The following is a 25,011-nucleotide window of genomic DNA, read 5'->3' as shown; positions in this document are numbered from 1 at the left end:
AACTTATTATTAGACAAACAAAAACCTGCTATTTAATTATATAAATTGAGTTCATTTTCTTATTCAGTCAGCTTAATTTTTTTCCCCTTTTTTTTGTTTTTTTGACTTAAAAATTTTTTATTTTTGTCATGTGCAATTTCTTTGCACTATACCGGCATTTTCATGTGGATGCATTTATTTTTTGTAAAAATGTCTATACCGGTTATTTTCATGTGGATGAATTTATTAATAATAAATTTTTTCTATTAAAATTGCATACCGGTGTATTTCAATTGTCGTACGTTAAATTAATTTTGCAAGGAAAAAAAAATTAGAGCAATTAATTTAAAGTTGGATAATTATATAAAATGAAATAAAATTAAGTTAAATCAATGAAGTTCAAATACAAAACGAAGTTATTAGTTTTCATTTTTACGATAATATGTAAATTTGGAACAATTGAGAGTGCTATTTATAGAGGAAAGGAAAGGTTTAAATTGCCCAAATTTTGGGATGTAAAGGAGAGGTTTTCATATATTAGGAATGACACTAGTGCATTTGATTCTACTATTGAAAATTCAAATGTCTCTGACGGAGATCCAAAATGTGAAAAATCTTACATTCAACAAGAGTTATTTACAAAGGAGGAAAAAAGAAATTATGTTGAAAACAAATATCAATCTTTAGAAACAATTAGGGAAGACTTGATTAGAAACTGGGCATTTAATATTAAATATGGTTCAAGTATGGTGGTAAAAGAAACACATTTTAGAATTATTATGTTCTTTGTCAGGAAAACTATTGGGTCTAAAGAAATTAGAAAAGAACAAGTCATTGACGAAATTGACAAGAAAAATATCTTGAACAGAGAAGATCCCAATGAGGATTCTGTATTTTTCAATCTAAAAAAGAGAGAAAAGAGAGATGATAAATTCATTAAAGAATTGACTAAGCCTATAAATTCAATTCCAAAGTGCTGGGAGATTTATTCAAGAATCACCACGAGCTACAGTTATGAATTATTCGACAGAGAGTTTGACTCTTTTATAGACTCTGAAAACCAAGATTCAACCTCTGTAATTGATTTGGACAAAGAAAATACTCTAGAAAATACCAAAATTCTAGGGAAAAGGTTTGAATATAATGAAGAGACTTTTGAGAAATTGGGAATTAAAGATGCTGTAAAACTTGTGGAACCTGTTTCAAAAACTCCCAAATTACCTGAGAAAAGTAAAATGCTAAGTAAACACCAAGACAGAAACAAGTTTTTATTAAGACTTACATGTGAATTTTACATGAAAGCAATCAGAGAAATTCACAACTACTTAAGAGATGAATACGAACAGTATGATTTTGAGAAAATCCAAATCGAATCCAAGATCTACCACACTTGGAAGAAACTTTACCTAAGATCTCCAAGCGATGCAATGTGGTATTTATTTAAGCAAATTATTCCTGTTCGAGGGGATTTAACAGTATTTGGTCTCAGTAATGGAGATTTGCCTCTTTTACCAAAAAAAGAAAGAATGTCCATTCCTGATATTCCTCCTGACTTCTTTGAATACACAACAATACCTAAGTCCTGTTCTAATAACTTGGTTGCTTTATCTTTAAACAATGGCTACCGAATTCAGCTCGGAATCACTAAGACTCCAAAATACATTCAATTTGGTAAATTGTATAGGTACTTTGAGCATTCACTTACAACTTCCTTTACATCACTCAATTTATGCATGAGAACCATCAAGCTGCAGACTTTATTTCAAGCCTACTATTACCAATCCGTGAATGAATACAGACCAGACCCAAGTAGCTTCTTTTATTGGCAAACTCCTGATTGGGACTCACTTTCTGGGTATATTAGTTACCTTCAATCTGATAGAAAAGCACTTTTTCCTAGCAGAAATCAGTTTGTCTGGTGCCTCCTTTGGGCTACTACTGAATATACCCGAACTTTTTCCAGATTTAGAGTAAATCCAATAAAGATCAGTGTTGAGGACATTCTACATATCCCAATGAAGATGCAGAAAATTGGAAACGGACCTAATTTGGAGGCTTGTTTTATACTTGTTAGGTACTTTTGGCTTGCCAGACTTATTAGAATTAATAAAAGAAAGTACAGGCCATTAAAGACTGATTCTCCTCAAGATGTAATTCTGGATTACTCTTCAATCTATTACGTTTGTATTGCCATTCTCAAGTGTAGAGCTACTTTCCATAGGTCATATCTTAAACACTTTAGACGAGAAGATATCAACCCAGCAATTGAAAAAGTATTTGATACCCAAGATCCCTATGGTGATTATAACAACTTAAACAATAGATTTTTAATCCTCAGTATTCCTAAGCTAAGATCACTTAAGAAAGTTAAAGCTATCCTATATGGAGTAGTTTCTACTGTATTATTTGGAGCACTAACTGGAATCACTCTACTAAACATTCTCACTAGTAATCAAATTCCCAGTGGTCAAATTATGAGGTCTGGATACCATAATCCTTTACAGGATCTTAATTTGATACACAATGTCAAACTTTGATTGATTCTCATCCTTTCCAAAACACTCAAGTCACTATACTTGTGCTAATTCAAGTTTACTAGCCTCCCTCTCTCTTTCTTTCCCTCCAAATAAAGTATATATTGTTAAGTATCCAGTTTTCTATAAAAAAGAAAAAAAGATCATACTCAAAAATTTTTAAAAAAATAGTGAATAACTTATTGTCTCGTCTCTTGATCTATATATTCAATTGGTACCTACCTATATATTATTATAGGCCATTACTAATAAAAAAACACTTTTAAAAATTAAAGGTTGGATTCAAACCTGTTCACATAGTTAATTGCAAGATCTTGAACTTGCTTCTGGCTCTGTAACGATCCAAACTGCTTCTCAAAAGATAACCATCTGGTGAAGATCATCTTCATACTCCTTGGCTTGAAGTTCTTTTCCAAGCATGAGCTGAATATAGATCTTGCCATCTCTATATGATCTGCCGTGGAAGATTGAGATTTAGAACTCCCATTACTACAAAGTTTAGTCAAAATATCAAAATATTGGGACCATAAATCCATTCTCTTTGAGTTCTCTTCTAATAAATTCTCAAAAATAGTTCTTCCTCTATTAATATTGCCATACTCGAACTCCAATCTCCCAATATCTGTGATCAGACGCACTAATTTATGCTTAGATACACTCTTTAGAGACTTTTGAATGACTTCATCTCTTGCTTTCCCTTGGTTATTACTCTCGTATAAACAAGTTAAATAAGTTAACCAAAGCTTCCTGCTACTTTGAAACTTCTTTAGTCCTTCTTCCAGTAAAGCCAACCCTTGCTCCTCTTTTGAGTGTTTTCTCAGAGAGCTGAAGATTTGTATGTAAAGTTTTTTTTGATCCGTTATATTCATTAAAGCACGATCCAAAATTTGTCTAACATTCCTTGGAATTCCGTCCTCCTTTACTCCCAAGGAAGAGACATTATTCTCCCCCTTGTTTGTAAATAACTCACTCCTTCCATAAACTATTTCCATATTAATATAAGCAATCCAAATATTCCATCTTTCCATCTCCTCCTTGACTGAAATTTGCTTTAGAGACCTTTCTGCAACCATTCGAGCCTTTTCTAAGTCTCCTAAATCCAAATAATATGACATATACCTTATCCAAAGTGATGAGACATCCCTGTGAGTTATTAAAAGTCTTTCAAAATCGTCAATAGTCGAGGGATTTAAATGTGATCTCATCCCTTTTTCTTCCTCTTCTCTGATCTTGTGCTCCTGTTCTAACTGTCTCTGCACTTTTTGCTTCCTATTCAAGTTCTTAATTTCCAACCTTGATTCGTAATCTTGGCCTTTATCCTCATCTAATCCAGAAACCTTGTTCGTTCTTTCTAAACTCTCTTTCCCTAAGAAATTCTCTTCAATATCATCAATTTGATCTGATTCTCGGTATTCCAGTTCCTCATCATTCAGTTCAAAAGCCATATCCACATCTTTCTCCTCTTCCTCACCCCCAACTTCTACTGTCTCATCAATTTCAACCTCACTAAACTGCTTATTTCCAAAGTTGAGAGAATTTAATCCCTCCCCTTTAAGTTCAGAAAAGTAACTTGGCTTAATTCCAACCCAGACTCTTCTTTTCTTAGAATTGAACTTAAGTACCTTGCACAATACATTATCCCCAACATTAAAGATTGAGGAAATTGTTTTGCTATTCGAATTACTATCTAAACACTCTGAAAGCTTACACAAAGCCGTTAAATTGTCTCTTAGATCATTCAGTCTTATAAACAACCCATATTTATTCGAAATATTTGTCACTACTCCTGTTAAAACTCTCCCAATATACAAGTCCTCAAATGATAGTTTTTCGTTTATGTCCCCCAAGCTTTGAATCATTTTTTTCGCCTTATTTCCAAGGCCCTCACCTTGTTCAATCTCCATATCTATGTCCTCTTGCTTAGTTTCACCCCTCTCTTCCGTCTCAATTTGAGATAACCTCAGCTTAATATCATCAGAATCCAACTTAGAAATACTTAAGTCGATCTTTTTCTCCTCCTTATTTACATTTACTACAACCATTTGGTTAATAAACTTTCCAATGAAGAACTTTTTGGAAGCTTCCTCTGGAGTAATTGTTCCAGATGTAAGTTCTCTAAGTTTAATCCTTCCAACTAATTCTCGTCCAACACGTACAAAAACTCCCTCCTTTCCACTATTACATATATATCCACTCAAAATTGACCCAACCTTGACCTGGGAAAATGACTCAATTTCCTTCAATTCATCGTTTTTATCCAAAATATCTCTAATTCTTGAAATACGACTAGAAACCTCAAAATCTAATATGGCATACTTAAGATTGGAGAATTTTTCGCATGATAAGCTTACTCTTCTCCCTTTTTTGCTTTTATTCGTGAAATCTTTTATGATAATTCCCTGAATTGTTCTACCGACTCTGAACTTTTCAAGATTTAGAGGATTGTCAACTCTATCATCATCCAGTTCTAAAACTGAAATTTTCCCAAAGCTTTTGTTTGGCAATTGGACAATTAATCCCTGGTAAGTTTTCATATGTTCCACAATCTTGCATTGGACTTGAGTGTTAACTCCAAGATTATATTTTCTGTTAACTTCTTTCTTCAGGATAAAACTTGACTCCTTACTCGAATAAAAAACTCCCATAAGTATTGGTATATTAATGGTTTGATCCAAAACAACGCAGTTCAATTCTATAGAATTCCCTTCTTCTCCACCCTCTTCTGATTTGTTTGGGTATAAAATGATCACCGGTACCTTTTCATCCTGATCATCCTTAATCATCAAAATGGATAGTGCGAAAGATTCAGTCCTATAAACGATATCTTCCTCGCAATTAATCTTAACAAACCTTGTCTCATTAACAATACTCTCTAAGAACTTGGTATATCTTTTTTTCAGCTTTAAACTGTCTGTTTTCTCCGTATTTTCCACAACTCGACTGTAATTAGCCACTATTTGATCCTCACAACAAATGTAATACACGTACTTTGTTTCAGAAGAAGCTTCTCCTATATAACTTTTGGACTTAGGTTTATGTAAATACCTACCTCCAAGAACTAATCCTTTAGTGACTTCTGTTTTAGATAGCTTCTTTTTGGAATCTTGACCTTTATCTCCAAGTACAAGTTTGAAATAGATAGTTTTTCTGGTCTTTTTTATATCAAAAGTACCCATATATACTCCATCATTTCCAGCCTCAGTTTGGACACTTAGTTCCAAGACCATCCCAACCAAGCTGGAACCTGAAACTGACAAATCTCTCCCTTCTTTGAGTTTAAGGGATTCGTTTAATAAAAGCTGTATTACTTGTTCGTCTCTATCTAACCCTCTAAGTTTTTCCTTTAGGATGGTTTTTGTGGTAACTGGTTCTCTAACAAAAGCTGTCCCATCCTCCAGATCCTTCAAGCTTAGAGTGATCTTTCTACTTGTCTCATCAAGTTTAATCACCTTGAGAAGCAAAGTCTCTCCAATGGAAAAGTGTCTTGTCAACTGCTCCTTACTATCAAAGAAAACTTTGGAGCTAATCAAGTGTCTTGGGACGATTCCTGTTAAAGGTTCTGAGCTCAGTATGGATACTAGCAATCCATAATGGTCAATATGATTAATATACCCCAAGCAAAAGTTATTGTCTGCGAGGTTCTTCAAGTTTTTGACAAACAATCCTCCTCCATTCAAAATAGAGTGCTTCAGATATGCAACCTTGACATTTAAATTCAAAGTAATGGAGCTACTCTCAATATTAGTACTAGATCCAAAACTTCCAATCAAATCCATTTCCAAAGTTTGTTTTGATAAACTGTCTGAAAGAGTATTTGGAGCAAATTTGAGCTTGGAAATCTTAGAATTAAGGTCTGAGACAGACTTGGAGTTTCGATATACCTCTCCCAATAGACTATAAATCTTCTCCGAGTTTTCCTTATCATCTGAAATAGAGAACTTGGATACATGTACTAAATCTTTCAGGTTTTTTGAGAATAATAGACCCTGAGTTGTGACTCCCAACAAAGTAAATCCCTTACTGTTGATGTTATTTTGGTCAAAAATCCCATCATAAAAAGAGTACTTAAGGTTCTTTAGTTGAGCAAGGAACTGTCTATTTAAGGGACTATCGGAGCTAATTTTTGGGTCTTCAGCTTCCTCATTTTGCATTCTAAAAGTCAGTTTCAGGGATTTATTCACTAAATCAATACTCTTAATTTGAACAGTGACGATCTCTCCAATAGTCGGTTTCTTTGAAATACCATCAAGACATTCAAACTGATAATAATCAAGGTACTCTTTATAGGACATAGAGCCATAAGCTTCTCCATAGAATCTGATAATGATGTAGTCATTTTTCACAGATTGATTGAAATCTGTGTCAGAATAACATCTTTGGGTACTTTGAAAGCATATTCTGCTAATGTATCCTGTAACTTTTTGTCCAATTTTAAGAGATTCATCAACAGATCTTACTACAGGTAATTGATCATTGATTAATAAATGTTTAGCCGTAAGGAGAAGTAAGGGATTCCAACTGTTGTCACTATATTCGTATCTCAATACTTTAAATTGATAGCTTCTTCCAATTTGATAGTGCTTCTTTACATAATCCATCTGCTTCTTGGACATAGTCTTGGAACTATTAGAGCTCAAGTTGGGCACTATTACCGATCCTGAGCCTGAACTTGAACTATTGAAAAGGTGTTCTGCGTATACTCTTCCAGAGAAGTAGTCTGAGAGTCGAACGGAGATTCCCCAACTTTTGACTTCTGTAACAATGGCCTTAACAATCTGACCGGGAAGAGCATCAAAAGATGAAAAGTATTTCTCCTGAACGACTTTTTGTTCAAACGAAACAAAGAAAGAATTTTCTAATCTGGAGTGAGAAATGACTCTAAATGGTTGAGTTTTGATGGTTTGGTCAATTTTCTCGTAGTCCTTTGTGAATTGGTTGGTGAAAAATGAAACCCACTTATCAGAAATTCTGGTCAAGAAACTGATTTTGTTCTGAGCTTTCTTTTGACTTTGGGAGTTGTATAGTGTAATACTTGAGAGGGAATTTATGACAACAGTTGAATGTTCAATTTGAAGATTAGAAGGAGATATGATTGATCCAATGGGAATTTCATTGAAAGCTTTCTGATCATATCCAGTTAGATTAAGATTATGAGCAAGTGTTGATAGGATGATTTTATTATCAGCCCCAGATAAGACTGCAATAATTCTAGCAGTTACGAATCTGGATTTGGGGGACTTTCTAATAGCTTCAGTAGTCAAAGAAGATTCGAATTGCTGAGGATAAAAACAAGATAATGGGTGGATAGAATGCTCATCTGGAATGACTCCCAACATGGTTCCCATGCAAAAGCTAACTTGGACAGAGTGGTCTTCCTGGAGAAAGTCTTGAATTGATTCAAGCTCCTGGTCAGTGACGTGTTTTTTGTCAACCTTCTTCAATTGTAAGACTTTTGTGTTTGGTTGTACTCCAACTTTGTCAGAGATTTTCTTTTTCTTGTTAGGACTCTGGGTTTGGTTTCTCTGATCTTTTTGATTAGCATTACCATAAGCATGAATTAGACATTCCACCATTAGACCAGGCTTTATTTCATGAATACTCAAGATTTCCTTTCTACCAATCTTTGAGTTATCATTCTGATCATAAATTGGAGTACAAGTCAGTAGTGACTTTTCTTTAAAGTATTTGTTGATGCTCACAGGGAGAATCTGGCCAAGATGATATTCTTTGATTTCAGACTCCTTAACCTTCATAAATACAGTTCTAACTCCCTGAATACCTGTATAAATGTTAAATCCATGGTTTTCCTTTGAGATGATTAGTCCAGAAATGACATAACCAAAAACATTCAGGCACTTTGAATTAGAGTTCAAACCAGCATTCAATATTGAAGGTTTCAAAGTGAGATTGTTTTTAACCTTATTGTTGGAAATGACAGCTCCATTTACAAATTGGCCAACTGAAAACCTATCTCCAAGAGATTTATTCTTTAATTCTTGAACAAATTCAACTGGAATAGTTTCTGATTCTTCCAGAGTATTCTCCACGGATATTACTACAGTGTTAGATCCTGGTAATGAAATTGTAAGCTCCTTTTCAGTAACGTGGTCGATAATTCCAAAAAGTAAAGTTCCCAACTTTAAGTCTCTACGCTCAATGTTTGCAAAAGATGTTATTGTTTTCAAATTTTTGCTTTTAATCCCAATAAAATCGTCATGTTCTACATCTTCCACCTCATCAATATCATCTTGAAGGTTCTTCAAACTCCTCTTTCGACTCATTGCAACTCTCCCCAGGTAGTTATAATGCCTCAATAACTTAGATAAAATTTATTTAATGAGTGAGTTCTTGATCCCCCCCTCTATATAAAAGTAACTAAATGAATATATTTTCTTAAAACTTGTGATTGTTCAGCTTCAGATGTTTCTCAAGCTCTTCTGATAGTGATAACTACCAGCTACCAAACTTTAGCCCTGGCTATCTTTCCATACGATTAAAAAATATCTTAAATTTCTTTAAATAAGATTTCCTTCTTAAATCTGTTCTCTTCTCCCTAAACTCAAGTTACTCTCGGTAGCAGAACCAGATGAATCAGGGAAGATCTTTCAATTAATTCTCTTCCTAAGAAAATAAAGAAATTCAACTTATATATTGTTTGTTTATTTGTTACTCTTGTCAATTTTGACTTAAATCTATACCTAGACAGTCTCGAGTGCTGCCCGCCTATTTATGCGCGCCACGTAGTGGATTTTTTATTATTTGTTGGTATGATGAATTTTTTTTTTTCCTGTGTGAATGCAAATTTAAATAATGAATATTTTACTTAAAGAAATTAATTTTTGTCTAAAAAATAATATATATATTTTTTCCTAACTTTAATAATAATTTTTTTAAATAATAAAAAAGTTATGTGGTCGCCACGTAATGTAATTGCATGCATGCATTTGCAAAACTTGCAGACACCGGTATAGAAAAACTGCGTGTGAATATGAAGGGATTATTGGATCTCTTCAATTATGGGGTGAATAAAATTAGTGGACAGTCATTTTTACAATAATTGTTAAAAATATATATATATATTTAAATTAATGAAATATTTATTTTTTTAATTAAAATAATTAAAAGCAATCAAGATATTTCAAAGGTTTGAGTTATTAAAGTTATTTAGAGTTTCTTAATAAAATAGCAAAGCAATTCTCAAACTTTAAAAGATTTTACTTAAATTATAAGTGTTCTGCTTGAAATGCAAATAAGAGGTTATTGAGAAAATGAATGAGAAAAGAATTAAACTAAATGTGGGAGGAATCTTCTATGAAACCACAAATACTACTCTACTAAGTGTGAATGGCGATTCAAATTACTTTTCTGCATATTTATCTAGAACAGAAAAAAGTCTTGAGAAAAATATACAGGGTGAAGGAGTTATTGAATTATTCATTGATAGAAATGGGTTTCTATTTCAGTATGTTCTAGATTACCTTAGGACTGGAACAATTGTAGCTGTACCAAATAAAGATCATATAATCAAAGGTTTATTAATTGAAGCAGATTTTTATCTCTTGGAGTCTTTATCTTCGACTCTTTCAAACAAACTTCTAGAACAAAGCATGAACAATTTAAACTCGAATATAAATTTGACTGCAAGTCAAAGTCAAAGCCAAAGTCAAAGTCAGAGTCAAATACTTAACCAAAGCCAAACCAATGTCTCAGATATTTCAGAGTTCTCATTGTCAATGATGAATGATATCGGGAAAAAAGAATATTCGTCTAATTCATATATTATGAACAATATATATTCTTATTGTTACAATGCAGAAGATTCTTTGTTAAAGGAAAGTCATAATAATACAGAAAACAACTATTTGAAATTTGAATTCTCTTTAGATGAGGACTTTTAATTAAAATAAAAATTAATTTCAACTAAATAAATTATAAAAAGGTATATTTCAATTATAATAAATTTATAACATATAGCAGCGAATACTTGAGCTTGAGCTTAAGCTTTGACCTTACTTCCTGTACTGGCAAAGAACGGGATAGATGTTATCAAAAACATTACAGATTTCCTGGTAATTCTTACAACCTGTTACAATTACTTTACCAGAAACAAACAGTAGCAAAACTGCTTTAGTTGGTGAGTTATCCGGGTGGTAACGATAAACTAAACCGGGAAACAATTCTGGCTCATAATTACAAAAGTCTCTGTGGTCATAGGCCAAGCCCTCCAGTCTTATAGGAAATTTACAATCTGCTGTTGCTATGATGTTCTCCATCTTGAAGTTTGTGAACTTTACCTTCGGAAATCCACTCTTCTGACAAATCTTAGCCATTTTCTTTCCACCCAATTTAGCATCATTCTCTAGCCTTGCTCCAGTTATCATTAGTCTCCCACTTCTAAATAGCAAACCCGTACATTTAGGGTCCCTTAATCTCATTACAACTGCATTCACCTTCTTAGGATTATACTCTGCATTTCTGGCACTTATTGCTATCATCCTCAAATCCAATTCACATTGTAAATGTACACTTGCAATGATGTTCTGAATTTCAGGTGTTATACTCTCGTTTCTAATTGTCGACTCTACAATCTCATTCGAACTCTCTATAATACTATTAGATGCCTCAATAATCTTCTCATTTTCCGCACTTTTTTCAGACATCATACTCATATCATATAGAAAGGATGCTGAGGTAGATCTAGAACCTGATGAAGGAGTCAATGGTGGATCAAATAGTGAACTTAGTATATCATCGCTCATTTTTTTTGGCTATAAGTTCCGCATTTAATTGTTCTTTCTTTCTTGGCTTCCTAAATCCACCCTCTTATTTTTATTCTTCTTATTCTTCTGTATACAAGGATATTTACATAAATTATATATTCCAAGCTTCTTTTACATAGAATTGTTGTAGTAGTATCTTGCCAAATCTGATAATTCCGACAAATTACTGAGATTTTAAATAGAAATCCTTCAAGTTAAAAAATCTTTAGGAGTTGAGTAGGAGCTAATTTAAACTTTGCCTCTTTGAACCTAATGCCACTTTCTTCGACTTATATCTTTATCTACCTTCCTTGCACTTAATTATCTCAATTATCCAGTCAAAATATATGAATATATTCCAAACGGCGCCAAGCGCTTGGCGCCGTTTTAAAATAAATTGTAATATGAAATTGTAATTAAGAAGTAATGCACGTATTTAAGATTTCAAGGATTCAAGTAGCTAAAACCCCACTTAATTAGAATAGTGAAATATTATAATATATAATATTTTCAAAAATTTGCTAGGCACCTTTTTAGAAATTGAAATGGTGATTTCGTTATGTTGATTTGGATGATCTCCCTTTTGTATTAGGGCCTGTTAGAGATTCCATGATAAAATTAGGAAAGTAGTGGAAAAAAATAGTTTTCTGAATAATTATTGACAATCTTCACTGGTAGACAAAACTTGTGAAAAGCTTTTGTGGAATTTACAATAAGTAAACAACCCATCTTGATTTTCTTGAAATTGAGTTTCTCTAATTAAAGAGCGCAAAAATATTATGTATATAAATAAAGAATTTCAGGAGTATTAAATTCCGTGGTTTGATGGAATTTTTATGGTTGTTCTCCTCTATATAAATGAATCAAATAAAGTTTGAGAGCTTGAAAGTTTCTCGGGAAGAGTTGAGAATTTCAAAATGTTTGCCGGCTGGTCAATCTTTTTCTTGGAGAAAAGTCTCAAAAGATTCTTTCGTTGGAATTCTTGGACATAGAGTGTTTCAGCTAAAAGAGCTTGAAAACGATACACTTTATAGGTGCCTTTATGATGGATGTAGCCAAGCAATCAAGGATGAGCGGTTGGAGGATGATGAAGAAATAGAGAATATTCCATTGAAGAAAAATAAGGTAGCAAAGAATGAAAAGAACGTGCTAGTCCCAAATATAGACGATAATTTATTTAAGAAGGGGATTTCAGCTAATTTATCGGCATTTCATTGCTGCAAATCAACTCCTAATGAACATATCAGACATTATTTGAACCTAGATTTCAACTGGGAAAATGAATCAAAAGTGGCTGAATTAGAGAATCCGATACATTCACTTTCTGAGGCTTATATGAACTGGAATGAAGCTGATTCCTGCATATCATCTTCTCCTAAAGGAATTCGACTTTTAAATATTGATCCAATTGAAGCTCTTTTTGTTGGAGTAATTACTGCAAATAATAATATTTCAAGAATTACCTCTATAGTCAAAAATATGAGAAAAAACCTTGGAACATTTCTGTGTAATATTAGTGATTCTGAAATTATTTCCTCCAATGAAGCAGATGAGAGTGAAATAGACATAGATTATCATTATTTTTCATTTCCAACGTCCTTACAGATCTTGAATAGCGCTTCAGAAGAGATGTTAAGAGAGAAGTGTGGAGTAGGGTATCGTGCTAAGAGTATTATTTCAATTTCAAAAGAATTGAATCAAAGCTTTGAGAACGATTGGATGTTTGTTGAGCATATTAAGTCTTTAGACTACTCTAATGCTACGTTATATCTTCAAAAGTTCCATGGTATCGGGCAAAAAGTTGCAGATTTTGTGCTTTTGTCCGGATTTGGATTTTCTGCTGCCGTTCCTGTAGACACTCATATCCTCAAGTATATCTGCAAACACATGAAGTGCCTTAATGTTGCTTCTTCACTTAGCAAAAACAAATATGTGATGGGAGCTCAGTACTTCAGAGATAGATTTCGTCTACTTCCTGGATGGGCCCAACTGGTTTTATTCAGTTCCTCAGTTTTAAAGTAATCTGTAATTTCCAGTCTACAATTTATTTAAAATTTTTTGCATGTAATTTGAGTTTGCGCGCCAAATTCAAAGGCAATGGATTAAAAAAAAAATATAACCCCCGGTTTAATTTGCTTCTAGATGATGTAAATAAAAATTATTGGTTGCGATAAAAAGTTGATTTGTTGTAACAAATAAGCAATTTATACGTGAGAGAAAGAGAGAGGAGATAGGGCCTCCTGTGGCGTTTTATAACGAGGAGGGAAAAGTTTGATATTCTCAAAAGGGAAAACTTTGTTGAATAATATTACAGTGCTGAAAATCTTCTGAAGGTTAATATAACACCCAATACAGCAGGAGAAATGCACTTTTTCTTGTATTTATGTTCCAGTTAAGTTGATGTTACTTGTGATATATGTATTTATATAAATGACTACTATTTCTTCGGCCTTTCCTCCAGAACTTAAAAATCCAGCTAGATGTAGTAGAGTCCACGATATTTACCAGAACTGGAAACTGGAAAACTCTACACAAAATCCGATTATTGACTTCAGAAGGGTACTTCCTGGTGACGTTACTCAGCTTGAAGAACTTCATAAGGAGCTTTTTCCAATAATTTACGATCGACAATTTTACGAAGGTATTGCTTCTGGAATAACTCATGGTTGGGTAGCTGTTTGGAAGCTTAGTGAAAGTTCAAAGTCTAGTTATTTTGAAAGTGACGAACTGATTATTGGCTTTGTTACAACTTCTCAGGACTGTAGGATTATTAAAGATAATGATTATAAGCATGTGATAAAGAGTATACCTGAATCATTTTTGTTGCAAGAGTTACGTGAGAAGATCCAGGACGAAAGCTTTGAAATCAGTCCATCTCCATTTGGAGTTAGCGTTTACAAATATCTGGTTTATATTTTAACAATGGGCGTAGTCGAGGAGTTCAGGTTTCTTGGGATAGCTAAGCAGCTTTTAAATATTGTGATAGGATATTACCAGAAATTCAGTCCAACTGTGAATGCACTATTTCTTCATGTTGTTGATTATAACTCAAGCGCAATTAACTTGTACAAGCGTCTTAAGTTTGAAGAAATTCTCCACTGGAATAACTTTTACAAAATTTTGGACGGATTCTATGGATCTTATCTTTTTTCCTATAATTATGATAGATCAGATTCTAAAAATTTATTTGATTGCTACATTGACGTTGGTTCCAATTTCCCAGCTGACCAAAGAAAGAAATACGGCATTTTTAGTTATATTAATAGGTTTATTTCCAGTTCATCCAAACTCCTTAAAAATTAATAAAAAATTTCATTTTCCAATACAATTATAAATATTTGTTGATTTTATTTGATTAGGAATACAATATCTTTGCGCTTATAAACGGAATTGCTGAGTATTATTCCTACATTTTTATTGAAAATGCATTAATTTTTTATTTTTCCACTTGTCTATTTCTGATAGTGATTATTTAAAATACCTAAATCTACATTTGAAATGCATGTAATGACGTGTATTTTTTTTTTGCTACACTTACACACCGATACTAAAATTTTCTGTACATGCAATCCATATAAAAATTACGAAGAAAGAGATGTAACTGCATGCAGAGCAGAGGATTTTAAATAATTAAATGTATGGCTGGATGAGTAAGAAATTATAGGTGATTGGGGGGGAGGGGGTGGTTGAGATATAATAAAGTAAAAAGCAAAAGAGCACACTCATATTGGTGAAGATTTTCTGAGCAAAAATAATAAAATAATTATTGTGACCTTTGGAATAATTAAAAACTGACAAAAAATTATATAATTTTAAAAAATAAAAAACATACGTGGCGCCGAATGGGTCAGCGCCATATTTGAAAAGTATTAATGTCCATAATTGACAATTCCAGGTAAGGGAGAAAAAACTAGAGAAAGTTATTTGAGAATTAGAAGTTGAGTAGAAGCTTTCTCCAAAAGCAAATCCTGGGAAAAAACAACAAATTATTTACAGATTAGTTTAGAGCAAAAGCTTAAAAGATATATGAATTGAAGCGAATTAAGGAGAAAAGTTACAATTAAGATGAAAAAGTTAGTGGATAGCAGATTAAAGCTGCTACTGGAGGAGTGTAGAGAGAAGAGAGTTAGGTGTATGTTTATGATTGTTGGTGATAATAGCAGGTATCAAATTTGTAATCTATATTATATCTTAAGTAATATCCATTCAAAAAAGCCTTCGATATTGTGGTGTTATAAGAAGGAATTGGGATTTAGTAGTCATAAAAAGGTAAGGCAGAAGCAGAGAAATAAGAAAGCAAAGCAGGGAAAGTTGGATGAGCAGTTAGAGGATCCATTTGAGCTTTTTGTTACAAATGCAGAAATTAGATATTGTTATTATAAAGACAGTCACAGTATTCTCGGTAGAACTTTCGGGATGTGTATTCTCCAGGATTTTGAGGCAATAACTCCAAATATTTTGTGTAGAACAATTGAGACAGTTTCTGGAGGAGGCGTAATTTGTATTACTCTTCAAACTATGTCGTCTTTGAGGAACTTATATGAAACTGCAATGGATTTTCATGGAAAGTTAAAATGTAATGAAGATTTGTATTCAGGCAGTATTATTTCAAGATTCATTCCCAGGTTTATCCTTTCTTTATCTTCTTGTAGTAACTGTGTGGTAGTTGACGATGAGTTAAATGTACTTCCAATTTCTAGTCATATTTTGGAGATGAAAACATCTAAAAAGAAAGAAATTGATTCTGTTGGAGGAAGAAGCAATGGCGGCTTTAAATCTATAGGAAGCCATGCATTATTGTACAAAAAGACTCCAGAACACATTCAGCTGGAGGAAAATGTCAAGGATACTGAAATTGGAAAAGTTATTTCTAATTGTATCACTTTTGACCAGGCTCAAACAGTTCTCAAAATGGCTGACGTTATAATCCAAAAGAATATGAATGCAATAATTTCTCTAACAGCTGGAAGAGGAAGAGGAAAGTCTGCAGCATTGGGACTTTCTCTTGCATGTGCAGTTTCTCAAGGCTTTAGTAACATATTCATCACAGCTCCTTCAGCTGAAAATGTATTAACAGTCTTTGAATTTATTGAGATTGGGCTTCAGAGTCTTGGATACCTTGAGCACAAACATTTTGAACTAGTCAGATCTAAAACAATAGATTCCAGAGTTGGAGGGGATTCTTCTCATTCAGTTTCCAGACTTATTCGGGTTAATATATTTAAGGAGCATAGACAAACCATCCAGTACATTAAGCCAGAAGATTACCACTTAGTTTCTCAAGCTGAGATAGTTGTAATGGATGAAGCTGCTGCTATACCACTTCCAATCGTAAAAAAGTTTCTTGGAAATCACTTGTTCATCTTTTCATCCACTATTAATGGATATGAAGGTACCGGAAGGGCTCTTTCTCTTAAACTCATTAATGATCTTAAAAAGAAATCTTTAAATAATAATGGAAGTTTACCCACAAATTCTAGCTCGAACAGCCAATCTTATTACTCTGTGAATTCATTTTCTGAGCTTAATTTGGAAGAACCTATAAGATATGGAAGAAACGATCCCATTGAATCTTGGTTGCACAACCTACTCTGTTTGGATTCTACAAATCCTCCTCCTCTTTTTACTGGTGAAGATATTCCTAGAGATGTTGGGTCTTCTTCCAAATCTCTTGTAAAGACTTTAGCACCTCCAACTTTATGTACGTTGTATCACGTTGATAGGGATGCATTGTTTTCTTACCATTCAGCCAGCGAAACATTCCTTCATAACTTAATGTCCCTATTTGTTTCTTCACATTATAAAAATACCCCAAATGATCTGATGCTTCTTTCCGACGCACCAACACATAGAATATTTGTGTTATTGCCTCCATTTGATCCAAATACAAAAAGCATTCCACCAATTTTGGTTGCAATTCAAGTAGCTGTTGAAGGGTCAATAACATCTGAACATATTAAAGCCTCTCTTTCTAGGGGATTAAGACCTTCCGGAGATCTCATTCCCTGGACATTATGCAATCATCTTGCTAGAGATGATTTTGGTAAGTTGACTGGACTTAGAATTGTAAGGATAGCTACTCATCCTTCTGCCCAAAGAATGGGATATGGAAATTATGCCGTTAAACAACTCATCAACAAACTGGAGAACCTTCGTGAAAGTAACCAAGGCTTATATTCTGATCCTACCCAACATATACACATGGCGGATTTACCAAAGTCCCAAGTAAAGATTAGGAGGGAAATTGCTCCTTCTATTAGGGGAGACAACAATAATAGTTCTTCAGAACTCAGAAGCGAAGTTTTAGAGAGAGCAAAAAAGATTCCTCCTTTATTGGAGCCTGTTGAAGATATCCAATATATATTAAAAGAAACTGAACAAATTGACTATATCGGTACAGCATTTGGAATCACTTCTGAACTTCTTAAGTTCTGGTCAAAATTAGGATTTTTACCTGTATATATTAGACAACAAGTCAGCGAGGTAACCGGAGAGCATTCTGTTATTTTACTTAAGTCGATCGGAGACTGTTGGTTATCTTCATTTGTTCAGGACTTCTCATCAAGAACTATTCAGTATATATCATCTCCTCAGTTCAAGCAGATGCCAGTGGTTCTTGCACTTTCTCTTGCCATGTCATATAAAAATCTTATTTCAAAACAAGAAACAGTTTCCTCCTCTGAACCACTTTATACTCAAGATTTCACTCAATTGAAGCCTCTTTTGAATGAAAGTAATCTCCACTGCTTTTTAACAGATAATGACTGTGTTCGTCTTACACGTTATGCAAGACAAATGGCTGATTATTCCTCCATTTCTGACCTGGTCCCAATCATAAGTCAGCTTTATTTCGAAAACAGGATCTCAAATGTCTCCATTTCTTTTCTACAATCAGCAGTTTTGCTCGGGCTTGGATCTCAAAGAAAAAGTATTGATGAAATTTCTTCAGAACTATCCACACCTTCTACTCAACTCCTTGCTTTGTTTAATAAAGCCATTTACAAAATTAATTCCCATATTCATAGTCTATATTTGGTAGCCAGCAACAAAGAAGATGCTGAAAATGAAGATATTCCTTTTAATAGCAATCACCACTCTAAATCAGAATTGGATCTTGGTCTTTCTGATGATAATTCTAAACAAATTGAAGTAAATGGGGGTAAAAGTTCTAATTGTAAAAGAAGTTTTGAATCGAATGGCAATAAAAATAAGAAAAAGAAACATGACTTTAGCTCTTCTTCTTAATTGCATCATAAGTATGTAGTCTACCAATTCATAACATTATGAGAATGAGGAGTTTAATCTTCTCGTTGAGTTTTATATTTCAGTATTTTTATGATCTTTAGAACAAACAAGTAGTATTCTTTTAGAATTTGGCTTTTTCCCTTAAATTTCTCGTTGTTTTTGATCACTTGGTCCAGTCTATACCTCTGAATAACTTCTTCTTCAGAAAATAAGCCATCCGATAGGGATTTCTTGAGATAACTTTCAATGTTGAGCTTCTGTTTGTGTCTAATCCCTATTTCTTTCAAGTCGCTTACAAAGCCGAGATATAGCTTGGTGCATAACAGAGAAGAAAGATTCTAAGTTTCTCAAAGCGACTTTTAGAAGCTTGGTGAACTTTCTCCCAGTCCGTATCCAAATCATCAAAGTTCAAATCCATTATAATTGTGCTAGATTGCTCCATAATCAGTTCTTTCATGGATTCTGAGCATATTCTTGCCTTCTCTAGGCAGTAATGATTAATTGTGGTCTTAAAAGTGAACAAAACTCTGTAGATCTAAGCAAAATATTTGAAGATGCTTCTTGCTCTGATTCTTTCTTCAGCACATTCAAAGTTGCTTTCATAATTCTTTTCAAGGCTTCAGAACAGGCGAAGGAAGTTAAATCAGCCAAAGGAATAACCGACTCCTTTACATTAATCTGTAACAAATCAACGACAGCTGGTTGCCAGTTTGAAGCACTCATTACATGAGAAACACTTCTAAGCATTTGACATAACATCTGCTCACTGTAGGTAATTTTTGGTTTAAGAGATTTAATGCTTTCTTTAAACCATTTGAAGATAACTCTGAATGACATCTCATTTAGTGATAGCAAGTCATATATCGGGTCCTTATTATTAAGAGTTATCTTATTAGAGTCTTGAGTTAGCTCAATTCCTTCAGTTACATCTTCGGTCGGATGATTAGCTTTATTTTTCAGATTATATGGACTTTGACCCAGAGATTTATTGTAAATATCAATTTGATCCCAGCTTGAATCGATATACAAAGCATATTCTCCACTAAGTTCTAAATAATACACGTCTCTATTTGTGTCCCTAGGTAGTCCTGAATTCTCTTGTAATCGAGTATTCTCTTTGTTATTTTTGTCTTCATTTTCATTTACGTTATTTTCTATTGTTTTAATATAATCGATTTGTTTGAAGAAGATTTTGTTTCCTGTCTTAGACAATACCTGAACTGGGATTAATTTCTTCCACCTTTCTTCTTTGAACCCAAGTAGCCAATAGTAATTATTTTGTTCGACCTTAGATACTTGAACCTTCTTAACTGGTACCAGTTGACTTTTGCTAAGATACTTTATATGATCTCCAGTAAATAATCCATCCTTTTTTTTGTATTGGAACTCTACCTTGATCAGATCAGGGCTACTTTCTTTAAAAGAATCGGAAACTAAATTTAGAGAGATACACTTTCCAATTAAGTATGGACTTATTTTTTGCCTAAGAAAAATACCTTCTGAGGGTGGTTCCAGCTTAAAAGTATCAATTGTATACTTTTGCTTAGCAGATGAATTTTTTTGATTTCTATTAGGGATATTCTCGTTATACAAAGTTTCTTTTCCATCATTTAAGTTCATCCATAAGTTTCCACCGAAGTTATCCAAAAAATGACCTCCACTGAAATGTAATATATTAAAGTTACCCGTTACCATTTCGTAAACAATTTCAGCAAATTTTCTTATAATTAAGATAATATCTTCTCTCCAAAGCTGATGGTTTGTTAATTCCTCAAAGCGTTGAAGGAGAAACGGGACCTATTTTTAAGGAACTTTTCCAGAGAATTAAGCTCTTTTAAAAGGATTTGACCAAATTTAGAACTTAAATCCATTTCAAACAAATCTCTTGAAAAATAAGATAGAAGTTTCTCTTTAACTTCCTTTTCATGATCTTGATCACAAATCTGGTTTATGATTTCCTTAATGTTTTTCTCCCCTGCTGTAATTCTTCTGTCCATGGCATTCTTTCTACAGCTCATTTTCTGAATAGCTCTTTCCTCTTTACTTAAGCTAAATAGTTCCAACATGTAGAGAGGTAGGGGAGCTCCAAATCCATATGTAGAACTTAGTTCCCTCTTTTTAATCCTCTCCAGTAGCTCGTCTCCGTTTGATATTTCTTCAACTTCTTGCTGTAGAAATTCTAAAGCTCGAGTTCCCACAACAATAGTTTGTTCTTTTCTTAGTCGCAGCTCTTCGAACAAAAACAACTTTTGCCTCCAGGACCAGTTTGTAGGATCATCAATTGAGCGCTTTACTAGGATGAAATATCGTTTGGGTGGTTCCTTACATACTCTTGAACTATTTTTTGTGTCATCTTTGATCCTTGGTTTGTATCTTCTTTCAAACCTGGTAAATCCACAATGATCATTTCCATAGCGCCTCTGGACTTGATATCTATTCTCAACTCCTCTGGGCTGATTTGCATCCTCATTTTTTTCATCCTCTCCGAATTCTTCTTAGGAAGCGTTTCAAAGCTCACTTTCTCGCCCCCAATTAAGCACTCTGTGATCTCTTCATGCAGAATACCCGACCCTACCAAAGTCTTGGATGTTAATTCCAAAGGTAGAAAACTTTCACTACTTCCTTCATTAGAGGGAGATATATGAAACACAATTGGACAGCATGTCCCAGTATTATTTGTCGAGTATCCTAGTGGGTGGTTTATCAAATAATCAATTACTGTAGTCTTTCCTATAGTTTGCTGCCCCAATATGACAATCCTCGGAATCTCTCTTTCCAAACCTTTTAACTTTAATAGCTTCGATAGGTATGAGTAGAGGTGCTTTACGGAAGCATTCTCAAACTCTCGCATACTTCTAAGCGTAGCGAGAATTTTCTCAAAATCTTGGCTCTCTAACTCCAGCTCGTCTTGAAACTCTCTTTCATTATGTTCAAACATCTAAAACAAAAGCTTCTGAGTTAAAGCACTTTTTAAAAATATGTAAACTTTTAAATCAGCCAATTCTTTACCTTAAGACTTTTCTTCTGCATATATTCATGCAATATTTATTTGCATTGCCGCCAAACCAGGTTCCACACCAGGCGCCTAAAGTTGAGTACCATATTATAAATAATCCCACAAGTAAAATGGAAAAAGGGTTGATTTACAAATGGAATAGGGAAATAGCAGAGCAAGTGTAGGCTGAATCGTGGATGCTTTCAATTTGTGTAGTCTGAGTTAAAACGTGGTTTTTGCTGAGTTTCAGACGAAGTTAATGAAGGAATAGGTCTTGAGAATGAAGTTGTTAATTGATAAGCAATTAGAGACCAGTATTACTGGAATAAGCTTTCATCCGAATTGGAAATGTAAGTTTTATGCCTGGAACTACTTTTGACCAGTGTAACTGACTTTGACTTTTTTCTTTTTAGATATCTCGTTAGTTTGTGAAAAGAGGAATATTCAAATTTACCAGCTCAGTGATTTACATCCAAGAAACTGTCTGGCCAAACTTTCAAAGCATAGGAACAGAATAGTTTCAATAGACTGGTCCTTACTTCCTACAAAGTACTCGTTGGATTCTTCTTATAGCCAGCTAGTCTCAGTTGGAGAGGATCGCCTTGTTATCGTTTGGCTTCTCAAAGCAGAGCCGGAAAAAGATGGTTTTCCTGAAAAATTGGAAATTGTTTCTTCTATATTAAACTGTATCCAATCAGACTGCTACCCAACATTCTGTAGACTCTCCCCATTTCAGGAGTTCTGCAGTTTTGTGGTTTCTACAACTTCTGGAGAGGTATTCTTTTTTACTTCAAAAAAAAGTCAAGGCTTGGAAAACGAGAAAACTTCTTTGTCAAAAGCTAGATTGAGAGATTTGTATGTATTTGATCAACTTAAAGTTAGACTCTCTGAGCTCCCTCTTACGTGTCTAGCTTGGAGTAATAACAACAAGTTCCTTGCTTGTGGTGGACTTGAGAATAAAGGTATTATTCTACGAGTCTCGATTGAAGACTCTAACTTCCTGGATGAGAACCTCGACGGAAACTTCCCAGAGCCTCTTTCTATTCAAGCCCTTTCTTCAATTGAAAGCCAAAACGCCATAATGGCTTGCAATATCAGTCCCAAGGGGGGCCAGATCGTTTTCACTGACAAAGATTCGTTTCTTTACTTTACTCAAGTTGGTAAAAAATTAGAATTTCTCAATTCCTCCCTTAAATGGAATGGACTACCCCTAATTAATTTAAAATTTGTGCATGAAAAACTGCTAGCTGCCGTCGGACATGACTGCATACCGGTGCTATTCATTCAAGCAAATGGTTGCATGTGGACACATGCAACCACGCTAAATGGCGCTATCTTACCTAATTATTTGGACCCAGTCTGGCAATTGAATTTTGACCCGATAAAGCACTATACTCAAAATTCGGTACATAAGAGGCCTATAATGGAGGTTTTAGTTCCGAACTCATCAACATTGGTTTGCTACGGTTTTGATGGTAAGTATTCCATTTGGGAGCTGGAGTTGTGTGAATAGTTACAAAAGGAAAACAAATATAAAAGATTCAGAGACTTTTGGATTCTGAAATCAATTAATAAAGAGATGGATAATTAAAAAAAACCGTTTCTCTAATATAGAGCTAGTAATTAATAGTTATTAACGAGAAAAATAGATTAAAATCATTCTAAAGTACCAATGCAAGTTAAATTTATTGTTATAATTTACGATCTAGGATTATTACACCTGGAATTTTTACAGGAGTAAAGAAAGGAGTTTTGCTTTTATTTGACTTAGCCGTTGAGTCCGTATTATTGCTTTTTTGACTCCAATTACACGAGTCAAAATCTGCTGCATTCATATGTATAGAGACTGTATTTTCCATCTTATCTCTGCAAACAGTAGGGAATATTGAGTTTCCTGGCGTCTTTGTTGCATAAGGGGATGAATACCTGAGTTTAGAGTTTAAGCAAGTCACTGAATGATTAAAGTCAGGAAGGCACTCATGCTTAAATTCATTATCATGTTTCCAAATTACTCTTACTTGTTCAAGAAATTTTAGTGTTTCAGGAGGAGCAATCTTCCTATCTGTATTAATAGAGTTTCTAGGACTAGAGCCTGTGCTTTTTTTACTCAGGCTTGACTGAAAATCAGAGTATTTGCTTCCAGAAACAGTTTCCTGCAAGTCAATAGGAATTTGAGCAGCTCTCTGAGAATTCCAGTCTAAATAATTATTTAAGGAATCTAACCAATAATCCTCCTTGTATAGAAGATCTTTTTCTTTACAATGATCCTCCTGACAAATATTAGCATCTTCTTCAATTCCACAATAGCAAGCATCTGGTTTTCTGCAACATGGACACACGAAAATTTGATTATCTTTCGAATAAATGCAATGCTCATCAGTTCCTAAAGAATTCATAGTTTTTGCCTCCCGTATGCTTTGAAGAATATCCTGATAAGTGTAGGTAGAGTCAATTGTTCTTTTATTTTTAAATTCCAACCCTGGACTTAAGCTTCCATTAATATCAAAAACTTGTGGACAAACCACCAATGGTAGAGGGTATGAACACATTGTAACTGCAGCAAACTGGCCAATCCTCAATTCTGCAACTCTCCTTCCATCCAATGCAACCTGGACACCATCTCTGGATGACTCTGGAACATGAATCAAAAGTTCGGTTGAACCTGGTAGTATCACTGGTCTAAAAGATAGTGTATGCGGACAGATTGGAGTAAAGAGTATTCCTGATACTTTTGGATGTACAATACTTCCACCAGCTGACATTGAATATGCTGTGGATCCAGATGGTGTCGCTAGAATTAAGCCATCAGCAAATACTCTTGTAAAGTAGCTTCCAGAACAATAAACATCAATAGAGGCAAGACAGTGTCTGTTTCCTCTTTCAAACACGCACTCGTTTAAACATGAAGTTTGTAGTACATCTCCATTTTCCTGAGGAATGTATAGAGTCAGTCTTGATCTTAAAGAAACTGCGAACGTCTGTTTTCTCATAATTCGATCAACAATCTCATTAGCTTTGGAGTAGTGAAACAAGGACATATAGCCAAGAGAGCCCATAGCAATGCTTATTACAGGGGGAACAGATGTTTGAAATAGGTGCGATAACCAAAGCAATGTCCCATCCCCACCCAGTGAAATTGCAAGATCAATAATCTCTCCCAAATCAACTTTAGTTTGAGATATCGAGTTCAACTCCAGCCCAGAATTTAAAGCTTTCATGTCATTTATTGCCTCATCTTCACAATATACAATCACATCGTACACTTTAGTTAGAGTTATAGCCAGTTCCACTGCCAGTATTGTAGAGTTTGGTGATTTTGGTCTCTTAATTATTAGAATATTCTGAGGAGTTTTCGAGAACCTACATGTGTTATCCCCATACATAAACTCGTCAGCACCTGCCATATTCGATACTTTGCTGAGAAAACTATTTACTTTCAGTTCGAGTTTACCATATCATTAAGGCCGTTTAAGTAGACATCAAATGTTGCTTTTAATGT

The 25,011-nt window shown here is 34.0% G+C and overlaps 11 protein-coding genes across 11 annotated transcripts; 6 read left to right on the top strand and 5 right to left on the bottom strand.

Annotated features, from left to right (window-relative positions):
* Positions 1 to 371: 371 nt before the first annotated feature.
* Positions 372 to 2,516, top strand: ELE39_003276 (putative membrane associated with a signal peptide and a transmembrane domain near the carboxy-terminus; the record flags this gene model as incomplete). Its single annotated transcript, XM_067346618.1, has 1 exon — positions 372 to 2,516. The coding sequence occupies one exon, from the start codon at positions 372 to 374 to the stop codon at positions 2,514 to 2,516; it is 2,145 nt and encodes a 714-aa protein (XP_067199856.1).
* A 266-nt stretch (positions 2,517 to 2,782) lies between these two features.
* On the bottom strand, positions 2,783 to 8,794 carry ELE39_003275 (RRP5 like involved in rRNA biogenesis with 7 S1 domains and 5 HAT repeats; the record flags this gene model as incomplete). The annotated part of the gene is made up of 1 exon (XM_067346617.1): positions 2,783 to 8,794. One exon carries the CDS (start codon positions 8,792 to 8,794, stop codon positions 2,783 to 2,785), a length of 6,012 nt encoding a protein of 2,003 aa, XP_067199855.1.
* Positions 8,795 to 9,781: 987 nt separating this feature from the next.
* Positions 9,782 to 10,411, top strand: ELE39_003274 (POZ domain; the record flags this gene model as incomplete). Its single annotated transcript, XM_067346616.1, has 1 exon — positions 9,782 to 10,411. One exon carries the CDS (start codon positions 9,782 to 9,784, stop codon positions 10,409 to 10,411), a length of 630 nt encoding a protein of 209 aa, XP_067199854.1.
* Positions 10,412 to 10,522: 111 nt separating this feature from the next.
* On the bottom strand, positions 10,523 to 11,272 carry ELE39_003273 (TATA-box factor binding; the record flags this gene model as incomplete). The annotated part of the gene is made up of 1 exon (XM_067346615.1): positions 10,523 to 11,272. One exon carries the CDS (start codon positions 11,270 to 11,272, stop codon positions 10,523 to 10,525), a length of 750 nt encoding a protein of 249 aa, XP_067199853.1.
* An 858-nt stretch (positions 11,273 to 12,130) lies between these two features.
* Positions 12,131 to 13,294, top strand: ELE39_003272 (OGG1 like 8-oxoguanine DNA glycosylase involved in DNA repair; the record flags this gene model as incomplete). Its single annotated transcript, XM_067346614.1, has 1 exon — positions 12,131 to 13,294. The coding sequence occupies one exon, from the start codon at positions 12,131 to 12,133 to the stop codon at positions 13,292 to 13,294; it is 1,164 nt and encodes a 387-aa protein (XP_067199852.1).
* A 408-nt stretch (positions 13,295 to 13,702) lies between these two features.
* ELE39_003271 (span like family amino acetyltransferase) lies at positions 13,703 to 14,575 on the top strand (the record flags this gene model as incomplete). Its single annotated transcript, XM_067346613.1, has 1 exon — positions 13,703 to 14,575. One exon carries the CDS (start codon positions 13,703 to 13,705, stop codon positions 14,573 to 14,575), a length of 873 nt encoding a protein of 290 aa, XP_067199851.1.
* Positions 14,576 to 15,337: 762 nt separating this feature from the next.
* Positions 15,338 to 18,517, top strand: ELE39_003270 (KRE33p like superfamily I ATPAse fused to an acetylase; the record flags this gene model as incomplete). Its single annotated transcript, XM_067346612.1, has 1 exon — positions 15,338 to 18,517. The coding sequence occupies one exon, from the start codon at positions 15,338 to 15,340 to the stop codon at positions 18,515 to 18,517; it is 3,180 nt and encodes a 1,059-aa protein (XP_067199850.1).
* A 53-nt stretch (positions 18,518 to 18,570) lies between these two features.
* Positions 18,571 to 18,974, bottom strand: ELE39_003269 (dynamin like TRAFAC class GTpase domain; the record flags this gene model as incomplete). The annotated part of the gene is made up of 2 exons (XM_067346611.1): positions 18,571 to 18,757; positions 18,814 to 18,974. 2 exons carry the CDS (start codon positions 18,972 to 18,974, stop codon positions 18,571 to 18,573), a joined length of 348 nt encoding a protein of 115 aa, XP_067199849.1.
* A 26-nt stretch (positions 18,975 to 19,000) lies between these two features.
* Positions 19,001 to 21,455, bottom strand: ELE39_003268 (dynamin like TRAFAC class GTpase domain; the record flags this gene model as incomplete). Its single annotated transcript, XM_067346610.1, has 3 exons — positions 19,001 to 20,261; positions 20,315 to 20,805; positions 20,844 to 21,455. The coding sequence occupies 3 exons, from the start codon at positions 21,453 to 21,455 to the stop codon at positions 19,001 to 19,003; spliced, it is 2,364 nt and encodes a 787-aa protein (XP_067199848.1).
* Positions 21,456 to 21,792: 337 nt separating this feature from the next.
* On the top strand, positions 21,793 to 23,025 carry ELE39_003267 (actin-related Arp23 like WD 40 repeate; the record flags this gene model as incomplete). Its single annotated transcript, XM_067346609.1, has 2 exons — positions 21,793 to 21,862; positions 21,926 to 23,025. The coding sequence occupies 2 exons, from the start codon at positions 21,793 to 21,795 to the stop codon at positions 23,023 to 23,025; spliced, it is 1,170 nt and encodes a 389-aa protein (XP_067199847.1).
* A 178-nt stretch (positions 23,026 to 23,203) lies between these two features.
* On the bottom strand, positions 23,204 to 24,916 carry ELE39_003265 (NAD kinase involved in polyphosphate metabolism; the record flags this gene model as incomplete). Its single annotated transcript, XM_067346607.1, has 1 exon — positions 23,204 to 24,916. The coding sequence occupies one exon, from the start codon at positions 24,914 to 24,916 to the stop codon at positions 23,204 to 23,206; it is 1,713 nt and encodes a 570-aa protein (XP_067199845.1).
* Between the last annotated feature and the right edge of the window lie 95 nt (positions 24,917 to 25,011).

Source organism: Cryptosporidium sp. chipmunk genotype I (assembly GCF_004936735.1).
Source record: "Cryptosporidium sp. chipmunk genotype I strain 37763 chromosome Unknown contig_5, whole genome shotgun sequence".
NCBI lineage: Eukaryota > Apicomplexa > Conoidasida > Eucoccidiorida > Cryptosporidiidae > Cryptosporidium > Cryptosporidium sp. chipmunk genotype I.
The sequence above is the reverse complement of the archived record's forward strand: the minus strand, read 5'-3'. Positions and strand labels throughout refer to the sequence as shown.